Source organism: Chiroxiphia lanceolata, chromosome 9 (assembly GCF_009829145.1).
Source record: "Chiroxiphia lanceolata isolate bChiLan1 chromosome 9, bChiLan1.pri, whole genome shotgun sequence".
Taxonomy (NCBI): domain Eukaryota; kingdom Metazoa; phylum Chordata; class Aves; order Passeriformes; family Pipridae; genus Chiroxiphia; species Chiroxiphia lanceolata.
This window is the reverse complement of record NC_045645.1, coordinates 24,358,864-24,368,767: the sequence shown is the minus strand read 5'-3', so window position 1 is coordinate 24,368,767 and position 9,904 is coordinate 24,358,864. Positions and strand designations below refer to the sequence as shown.

Here is a 9,904-nt window from a genome sequence, read left to right as displayed (position 1 = left end):
CCGTCCTACCCCCTCCCCCGGCGCCTATTGGGCGGGGGGCGGGCACTACGTGGCGCGGGGCACGGCCATTGGCGGCGCGGCGGCGGCGTGAAGCTATAAAATGCCGGCGGGGGCGCGGCGGCCCCGCGGCGGCGGCGGGCGGGATGGAGGCAGCGGACGCGGCGGGCGGGATGGAGGCAGCGGACGCGACGGACGTGGCGGACGCGATGGACGCGGCGCTGCGGGAGCGGCTGGAGGCGGGCGGGCAGGGCCACGTGCTGCGCTTCTGGCAGGAGCTGGGCGGCGCGGCCCGCCGGGCGCTGGCGGCCGAGCTGAGCGGCATGGACGTGGCCGAGATCAACCGCTTCTTCCGCCGCGCCCGCGGGGACGGCGGCGGCGAAGCGGCGGCGGCGCTTGACGCGCGGATGGAGCCGGTGCCGCGGGACGTGCTGGGCAGCGCCAGCCGCGACCGCGGGCTGGTGCCGCGCTGGGAGAGCCGCGGTAGGTGGCGGGGGCGGCGGGGCCCGGCGCGGCGCGGTGCCGGAGCCGCTGGCCCCACGCGTGTGTGCTCCCCCAGGGCTGGCGGAGATCGCGGGCGGCCGCGTGGCCGCGCTGCTGCTGGCCGGCGGGCAGGGCACCCGCCTCGGCGTCCCCTACCCCAAGGGCATGTGCGACGTGGGGCTGCCCTCCCGCAAGACCCTCTTCCACCTCCAGGCCCAGCGCCTGCGGCGGCTGCAGCAGCTGGCGGAGGAGCAGCACGGCACCCCCTGCCATATCCCCTGGTGAGCTCTGGCCCCGGGTGGCCTCTGGGGAACAGGGAGGTGTCGGCAGGATCCCGTTGGCGCTGATGGGCCGGTGTAGCCCTGTGGGTGTCAGCAGCCCGAGATCCCCCGGATTCGTGCAGTTCCCCTTCCCAGCCCCTGGGCTGATGCAGAGCCCCTTGGCCGCCCAGGAACAATGGGTTGGCGCAGCCCCTCTTGATACCAGTGCTATTGCTATGGGCATATCCCTTTGGAGTTAGTGGTTCCAGGCTCAGTGAGTGGCACTGGCAGGTCCCACGTTGTCAAACTCAGCCCCATGGCCCTTGGGAAGGTCTGTCATGTCCCCATATGGGACAGCAGCCATGCAAAGCAGGGGTCTAGACAGCAAGGGGCAACTGTGGTGCTGTGAGCAGGAGGTTGGTGTCAAGGAAGAAGCTGCTACGGGTGTCCCCTGCACTGTGCAGGGTGTTTTATGGTTTTGGAGATACATGTTGCAAGGAAGAGTGAAGCTCTTCATTGGCTTGCCAAAGTGGTGGCAAGCCACCATCTGACAGCAGGTCAGATCCTCCTAAACGTGGAGAGGGCTGTTCCCTACATTTGGGATAAGGGGTGTGAGACCCTGCCTGTCCTCCCTGCTCATTGGGGGTCTCCTGCTCTGCAACAGGTACATCATGACAAGTGGCCGCACTATGGAGTCCACCAAGGAATTCTTCCAGAAGCATTGTTATTTTGGCTTGAAGAAGGAAAACATCATCTTCTTCCAGCAGGGCATGCTGCCTGCCCTGGGGTTTGATGGGAAAATCCTGCTGGAGGAGAAGGGCAAGATTGCTATGGCACCAGGTTAGTGGTGGGAGCTGATGGGAGGGGTGCACAGAGGCAAGATGTGGTGCTGAGGACAAGCTTTTGGAGCTGGAGTCTTGCAGTGTGACGTGGCTGACGGGTGATGTAGGCTGAGAGGTGTCTGTCTTGGCAAGGAGGACCAGGGTGGGGTATGGCTGGACTGACGACCCTCCACACCATCTCTGTGGGGAAGGAGGATGAGCGTGGGTGGCTGATGGGACTGCTGGGTGTTGCTGCAGCCCCAATAGTTTGTTCTCCTTGCAGATGGCAATGGGGGCCTGTACCGAGCCCTGGGGGCACACGGCATCGTGGACGACATGGAGCGGAGGGGTGTGCAGAGTGTCCATGTGTACTGCGTGGACAACATCCTGGTGAAGGTGGCTGACCCCAGGTTCATTGGGTTCTGCTTGGAGAAGGGAGCAGACTGTGGGGCTAAGGTACTGTTTTGGGGGCTGGCAGGCACTGCGTCCCTGGAGCCGAGTGGGGTCTGTCCTGCTCCTTGCCTGTCTTCCCTGATTCCTCATCCTTTGTTTTCTGGTTCACCACATTCAGAAGGGATAGCTAAGCACCAGGAGCATACTGGTGAAGTAGCACATGTTGCCAGTCCTACCTGCCCCTTGGGTAGTCCTGCCTGCCCTTGGCACTGTGGGGGATGTGGGGCATTGCTGAGCCCTGCCTGGTGCCCTTCCTCTCCTGTCTTGCACAGGAACATGGCACCGAAAGGCCCAGGGCTCAGAGGTCCCTTAGTGCCTGGGGCCAAGAGGCTCCTGGAAAGTCCTCTGGAGCTCCCTGATTCACACCTGGATGCTGGGCAGCTGTTTTCCAGGTGGCTGTGGCTAGCATAGGTGGACAAGATCCTTGCCATAGGCTGTCAGCTGTCCCCAGGAGTGACATCCTGGGCCACCGGACCAGGATCTGGTGGGTGCAGCTGACACACTGAAACCAGCCCTGTGTGTTGTGGATAGGACATTGCATACTCCAAGCTTTACCTAAAGACTGGCTTAACAGCCAAAGAGGCTGTTTTTGTTTACATTGGGCTTGGCTCTGGCAAACAGACAAGAGGACTTACTGGGTCTGAAGCTTTCAGAGAGCAAGCTGAGAAAGGGAAAGCAGTTCCTCCTCCTGGCTTGCACGAGAGAAAGAGGAAATAAGCAGAATGCCCTTTGTCCCTACATGCCACCCCACCGTGGTGACAGTGATGGGTAGGGATTTGCTGGGGTAGTCCTGTGCCCAGATGGAGGTATGTGGGTTGCTAGGAAGAGGAGGGAGGTCAAGTGTAGGGGGATGGCTCTGCTGAGCCAGCAGCCTCCTGGTTGTGCACAGCAAGCTGCCTAAAAATATCCATGCCCTCTGCCAGCTGCACATGGGCTTGGTGCCAGATCCTGCCCGCACCCTCTGGGTGTGTCTGACACCCTGTCACCCAGTTCTGCCATCATCCTCCTCTAATCCCCATTGCCAGAAGTACCTGAGAGGGGAGGGCTCCAGCATCCCTATCCCTGCACTATCCCAGCACAGCAAAAAGCCTTGGCAGGGGATGCTGGGTACAAGGGAGTATATTTGCAGTGCTGGGCTTTAGGTGTCTCTCTGACAATCCTTCCCTTGGGCAGGTGGTGGAGAAGACCAACCCCACGGAGCCGGTGGGTGTGGTGTGCCGAGTGGACGGTGTGTACCAGGTGGTGGAGTACAGCGAGATCTCCCTGGCCACTGCCCAGAAACGGGGTCCGGACGGGCGGCTGCTCTTCAACGCGGGCAACATCGCCAATCACTACTTCACCACTGCCTTCCTGAAAGATGTAGTCAAGTAAGGGCCTGCTAGGGTGCTGCTGGAGTCCTGGTGCCAAGTGGACTCGACTGTACCTTGCTTTCTGTTGACTAAGCTCCAGCTGTTTGCAGGTGTGCTGACATGAGGCCCCTGATATCCAGCCTCTGCACATGTGGCCTGACCCTTGCCTCTCCACACAGTCTCTTCCTTGAGATAAGATTTCTCCTGGTCATAGCTGGATGCAGCTTCCGGAGTGCAGGCGTGTGGAGCCGTCCTCTCCTGGCTGCCATGGGGATGAGCAGCCTGTGCCTCAGGGAGGCTCTCCTGCTGCAGCAGTGTCTGAGATGGAGACGTGGCTTGCTCAGGCAAGTGACATCTCTTTCTTGGCCTGTTGCAGCACTTATGAACCACAGCTGCAGCACCATGTAGCTGAGAAGAAGATCCCACATGTGGACATCACTACAGGGCAGTTAATCCAACCCGAGAAGCCCAATGGGATTAAGATGGAAAAGTTCGTCTTTGACATCTTCCAATTTTCCAAGTATGTCCTTTTCTCTCCACGGGGAAGAGGCTGTTGGCTCTGCCTTGGGCAGCTCTGAGAGCCTTCGAGGTGGTGCCAGGGGTGTGCCCACTGGTGATGCCCTGGCATTGGGATAAGATGCCAGCTCCTGTGCTTTGCCACAGCAGTGGATAGTTGTGCTTGGAGATGAGCAGCTGGAGGGACAGGCGCTGTGTGCTTCTTGCTTGGCTGAGCCCTGCTCCTGGGCCAGAAGAACATCTGCTGACTCTACAGCCCAGGCCCTCCCTTCCCTCCTTCATGACTGTAAAAAACAGCCCATGGGTGTGGGCTGTGGGAAGGCCATGGCCCCAGCTCAGCCACCCTGGCAGGGGAGAAGTGATGAAGCAGCCACGATTTCCAAACCTGACCCTCCCATGCTCTGTTTCCCCCTAAGGAAGTTTGTGGTGTACGAGGTGCTGCGTGAGGACGAGTTCTCTCCCCTGAAGAACGCAGACAGCCAGAATGGCAAGGACAACCCCACCACAGCCCGACATGCCTTGATGTCCCTGCACCACTGCTGGGTTCTCAATGCAGGGGGGCACTTTGTGGACGAAAACGGCACACGCATCCCTGCCATCCCTCGGTGAGTTGCTGCTCCTGGCACTCCTGCATCCTTTTTTGGGCTGGATATAAGGCACGAGGCAGTTCCCAGCCCTTCTGCATTTCGGTGCTCCTGATAACAGTGTCACTGAAGTGACCAGCTATGGGTCCTTTCTCCTGGATGGTCCGTGGGGCAGAGCTGGATGTGGGCTGAGTGGTAGCCACAGGAGCAGCGCTTGCTCACTCAGCAGCAGCTTTCCTTCTTGATTCAGCACCTCTGAACCAAATCCTGCCAGACTGCCTTGCACAGCCAAGGTCGCCTCTGCAGGGAGGAGGTGGCTCCCTGAAGCCCAAGCGCAGCAGCAGATCCATACAGCAGCCAGGCTGGAGTCAGGGCATCCCTTGACCACAGGACCCTCCCCACAACCCCTCTTTGGAGATCAGCAAAGCCCAGACTTGTTCTGCTGTGTTTTTTCCCTGCCTCGCTAACCCTTGTCTATTCCCATGTAGCATCCCAAACGGAAGATCCACTGCCACGCCAGCAGATGTCAAAGACAAGTAACTATACCGTGCAGCGTGCATGGTGGCGGGGCTGTGCTTAGGTGCTAACGGGCTGTAGGCCAGGCCGTGGGTGCGCGCTGGGACAGGTGCCCGCAGCCACTAACGGGGCCGGGGGGCTCTGGGCCGCATGCTGGGAGCGGGGCACGTCCCACCGCTCGTCGCCGTGGATGCTGCTTCTCACGGTGGCGGGCAGTAGGCAGCGTCTGCTCCCTCCTAGGATCCTTTCCGCAGGGGCAGCTGGCGGGGATGACTGGATGGGGCTTGTGCTGCTGGTGTGGATGCGGGGTGGCAGCAGCCTGATGCTGACTGCCCACGGCCCCCAAAGGACACCCCACAGGCGGGATGCTGTTGGGAAACATGGTGGCACGTCCCTTCGATGACACCCCCCTGTTAATCACACCATGGCACAGCACAGGCTGGACTGGTCCCGGCTGGTCCCAGTGCTGGAGACGGCTGCCATCTCCCGATGTCCACCAGGCATCCAGGCAGATGGAAACGGGATTGAAAGCATTGAGTTAACGTCAAGCAGGCTTTGATGTAGCATGTGTGAATCACAGCACAGCAGCCAGCTGCGCTTTGTGTGACTTCAGCTCTTGAGGTTGGTACATCCAGACCATGACACCAGGGAAAGCCCCTGGCTCAGCACTTGAAAGTTTACGGGAATACACGGGAGAGCTTTAACACTTCTGTTAACAGCAGCACGTTCTGTAGGCACAGGGCAGGTGGGGTGTCTGGGACTTGGTCTGCGAGTCATACACCAGCTCTAAGCAAGCTTGTTACCTTCCCCCGCTTCAGAAGTTGTATCTTATAGTACTTTCTGGTGAGATATTCCTAGGATCTCTGTTTTAATTCCAGACTCCAAGTGTTTACAGGCTTATGACTGGGCTATCACACTAGTTATAACATAGGAAGAAGGACACACCTTATCCTACATTTACTCTTCATTGTCAGTTGATGTCAATTCTTTTTTTTTTTTTTTTTAAACAATTATCTGGAATCTAACTCCAAGGCAAACACAAGTATGAGGGCTGGGTTAGTATTGGGTGAGTTTTATTTACAGCTGGGACAGGAGGGATGCTGAGTGAGTGCGTGGCAGCAGGGATGAGCTTTAACCAAAGTGAAGGGAGCATTGTCATGGATGACATCCTGCCATGCCTGCCTGGCTGCCATGGCGAGTGGCTGGGAAGGGGCACCCTGGGGTGCTGCTGTGGCTCCTTGTTGGCTCCACATGGCTGCACCCCCTGTCTAGACTTATATGCCAGCTGGATCCAGGGAGTATCTGGGAGGGGGTCCTACAAAGGCTAGTGGCAGCAGGAGCAGCCTTGGGGCCCCCACATAGCCCCCTGCCCAGCAGTGCTGCTGCAGTGGCCAGTACTGGTGTTGTTCTGATGTTTTGCTCACCAGTGCCAGCGTGCAGGCAGAACAAAGGAGCTGAAACAGTTGATCTAAGGCAAAGGCAGGAGGAGCAAACAGTGCTGCAGGGAGCATTTCTGAGCGAGCAGACAGGCTTACCCTCTGTCCTCAGATTGTGCTTTAAGCAGGAGAGGGCTGAAAGAAAGACCAGTTATAGCCAGCAAATGGGAAGGTGCTGTGTGAGTGCATCTGCCATCACCCCAAGGGTGCAGGAGGAGGAGTGACTAGTTTGCATGCAGCATCAAAAATAGTGGGGCTGGGGACACAGGCACTGATGTAGTTGCACACACGGAAAGGCATCATGAAACCTACATCTAAAGCTCTCTTCCCTTTCAGTCGCTGCTGGTATCTAAACTTTCACTTGCACCTCTGTGGAGAGCACGCAAGGCTTGACTAACCCAGGGCAGCTCTCTGCTGGTGGCAGCTCTGTGCTGACCCCCCACCTGGCATCAGCAAGATCTTGGGCCCCGTCCATGTCCCCTGGTGGGATGTAACTAACTCTCCTGACTTTTTCTCTGCAGCTTGAAGGATGCAAATGACCTGCCAATCCAGTGTGAAATTTCTCCCCTCGTGTCCTATGGAGGAGAAGTGAGTACTGACTCTCCAGAGCTGAAGAGGTCCTTGCAGATGGACTAGACAGGTGGAGGGGCTGGCAGGGCACACACGTGAGGGGATAAGCCATGGAAGTGTGACTTGAATTCCCTGTGGGGCTTTTTGAGACAGTGTCCCCCAAGCTGTTAGCCCAGGAGGGGACCAGAGCCACCTGTGAGCAGCTCAGTGGGTCAGCAGAGCAGATGACGTGTGGTGTGTTCCTAATGAGCCACTTTGTCTTCCTATAGGGTCTGGAAAAGTACGTGAAGGACCGAGAGTTTCGCGCACCTCTGATTATTGACGAGGATGGGATCCACGAGCTGGTGAAGAATGGGATGTAGTGGCAGCAGGGTGCCCAAGCAGGGCTGTCCATCCTGTCAGGAACTCAGACACATGAAGGTTTATAGCTGTGACTGGTTGGGGCTGGTCCTGCTCACTCCAGCCCTGTGCAGGGGAGGATGTGGCCCACTTGGTTCTCAGCACGTTGTATGCTTCTATTTATATTTTAATTTAAAAACCAAACACTTTATGGATTCCCCTGCCAAGAAGCACAGCTATGGCGTGCTGCTCTTTGCACTCCAGGCTGTGGGCATTTATTTTTAAACATGTATATAGTAGTACTCATTGTACATGCAGAGAGAGGATTTTTATGGTACGGGGCTGGGATTAATCTTGAATTTTTATTTTTCTTAAATCTACATGACTATTTTTTTTTAATAGGGTCCCTGTCATTGCCCATGTCCCTCCTGTTGGTCATCCTTTCTATGTTGCACAACTGGAAGCACCCAATTAAACTCTGAGTCCCTCCTGTTTGTCATCTGGTGGTGTTTGAGTGATGATGACTTTCCACAGAGGCTCTGCTCATGGAGTAGAGAGCTGACTGTATCATACCATGTGCTCTGCCAGTGCAGCAAGGGTTGCTGCCTGGGGTGGCTGCAAGCCGGTCCTCTGGCCTGCAGTGCTTGTTTGGGGCATTTCTGGAGGAAGCAGAGAGTTGCACTTTCCTCTTGTACTCCTGCAGACAGTGGCAAGCCTTGAGCAGGTAGGAACAGGCGGGTGTGCTGGGCTGCCGGAGCGCTCAGGGTGAAGCCAGCCTGGCATGGAGCCCTCCAGCAGTGCTGTGTGCCCTCTGCTTTTCCTGAGAGGGCTCCTTCCACTGCACACTGCTGTGGAGTGTGGCATCCTGATGCCCCTGGGTAGAGCAGCTGTGCTGCCTCCCCTCCTGTTTGGGAAAAGAAGGAGCTTGGCCAGCTCCTCTCCTGATCCTGTCCCATCACAGCCCCGGTGTGGTTGGTCACTGAGTCCCCCTGCCCCCTGGCTGCCTGGAGAGGGATTTTCCCTTGCAGGGCTGCGAATGGGACCCAAACCTCTCTCCCCCAGGGGAAGTCACCAAGTCCTGTGAGTGCTAAGGTGGCTGTTGGGCATCCTAGGCTCAGCCAAGCGCTCAGTTTCCCAGGCAGTGTGCCTGGGAAGCCAGGGCCACGCGGGGGGTCCCGGCTGGCGCTGTGCCTGCTGGTGGCTCTGCACTGGCTGTCTGGGCTGTGTGTGGCCGAGGCTTTGGCTTCTGGCTCTGCAGACCACCACCTTTGCGTCAGGTCCTGGGACAGAGCAGCGCAGCACTGGCTGCTGCCAAGTTATTTGAGTACTGATTCCAGGTAGCGGGAGGGGAGTGGAGCAGAGCAGAGCTGGCTGGCATTTCTGTGGGTGTGCACATAGGGCAGCCTGTGCTTCTCCGTGCCAGCTGATCTGGGGCAGCACAAGGGGGCACACTACAGAGCCCTGCAGCAGGCACTGCTCTCACCCCTTCCCTGCCTGCCCTCCCTGCCAGCCTGGAGGAAGCTGTGCCCTAACTCTGGGCACCCTTGGCTCAGCTGGCACTGCAGCCCCTCTGGTAGCAGTGGTGAGGGTCACCAGAATCTGCTGTGGGCAGTGGATGGCTCACCCTGCCTGTGACTCAGTTGGTCTGTCTGGAGAGCAGACAGGCTGGGAGTATGGTGAGGAGGTTGTGTTTAGGAGCAAGCCTACAGCCCTGGAGCTGTGGGGTGTCCTGCAAGACAGGAGAGCTTTTTAGGGAGCTACTGGCCTGCTGCCAGACATGCTGCTTCCCTCCTACAGTGTGGCAGTGGCATAAAATACAGCCAAAACACTAGTCTGAAAAAAAAAAAAGTTGCTTTTCAATTTTTTTTTTTATTGTGGTTTTTGCTATTGCACAAAAATTAATGCGAGCCCTTTATTATTATTTTCTCCTTGCTGCGTTGCATAGTCAATGGCTGCAGTGCCAAGCTAGTGCCTGGAAATGATGTAAAACCGCCAGCTCAGCGTGGAGCTCGGGGAGTTGGAGCGCTGATTCCATGCCGTGTGCCAGGCAGGTCGGCACTCCGGCCGGTGTCCTGGCCGTGCGTGCCCGCGCAGGAGTCTGATACCCTTCCCACCAGGGGCCCGGAGAGGGGTAGTCCATCTGGGACCTTCTGGGACAGTGGTGGGGTCTCATGGAGTGTCTCCACTGCCCGCATTTTGGGGGTGTCCCCCGTGGCCCCATGGTGCAGGAGGAGGGTCCTGGACACACATGCCATCCTGCAGCCGCGGGGGCGAGTGCCGGAAAGTAAAACGCTGCCTATTGCTTTAAGTTCCCCTGCCGGCCACGCGGATCTTTTTATTTTTTCTCTTGCGCTATGAATGGGTTTTGCTGTAAATTATAGCTTTGCGCACATTCCCTCGGGCCGAGGAAAATAACCTCCGCCGAAAAGCCAGCCCGGATTGCTGACTGGCTCCCCCTCTCCGCTCCCTAATTGAAACCAAATGTGCAAGATGTAGGATTGTGGGATTTCTGGACGGCTCCCAGGAATCCGCAGAATGCAAAAACGCTCCCAGAGGCATCTTGCATCAGCCCGGGGAAGT

At 57.7% G+C, this 9,904-nt stretch overlaps 1 protein-coding gene across 2 annotated transcripts; it reads left to right on the top strand.

The window, feature by feature from the left end:
- The first annotated feature begins 164 nt into the window (after nt 1–164).
- On the top strand, nt 165–7,823 carry UAP1 (UDP-N-acetylglucosamine pyrophosphorylase 1). Of its 2 annotated transcripts, XM_032696957.1 has the most exons (10): nt 165–480; nt 557–761; nt 1,405–1,580; nt 1,845–2,017; nt 3,188–3,381; nt 3,740–3,883; nt 4,296–4,484; nt 4,952–4,999; nt 6,937–7,003; nt 7,255–7,823. In XM_032696957.1, exons 1-10 carry the CDS (start codon nt 171–173, stop codon nt 7,345–7,347), a joined length of 1,599 nt encoding a protein of 532 aa, XP_032552848.1. In that variant the 5' UTR covers nt 165–170; the 3' UTR covers nt 7,348–7,823. The 2 variants fall into 2 exon arrangements, with proteins under 2 accessions (XP_032552848.1, XP_032552849.1); XM_032696958.1 differs by lacking the exon at nt 4,952–4,999.
- The last annotated feature ends 2,081 nt before the right edge of the window (nt 7,824–9,904 follow it).

What these genes read in the sequence shown, in the direction of transcription:
- UAP1 (XM_032696957.1), top strand. Translation starts at nt 171, where the DNA reads ATGGAGGCAGCGGACGCGACGGACGTGGCGGACGCGATGGACGCGGCG. An exon ending in ACCCCCTGCCATATCCCCTG is followed by an intron (nt 762 to 1,404) that starts GTGAGCTCTGGC and finishes GCTCTGCAACAG; the next exon opens with GTACATCATGACAAGTGGCC. An exon ending in GAGCAGACTGTGGGGCTAAG is followed by an intron (nt 2,018 to 3,187) that starts GTACTGTTTTGG and finishes TCCCTTGGGCAG; the next exon opens with GTGGTGGAGAAGACCAACCC.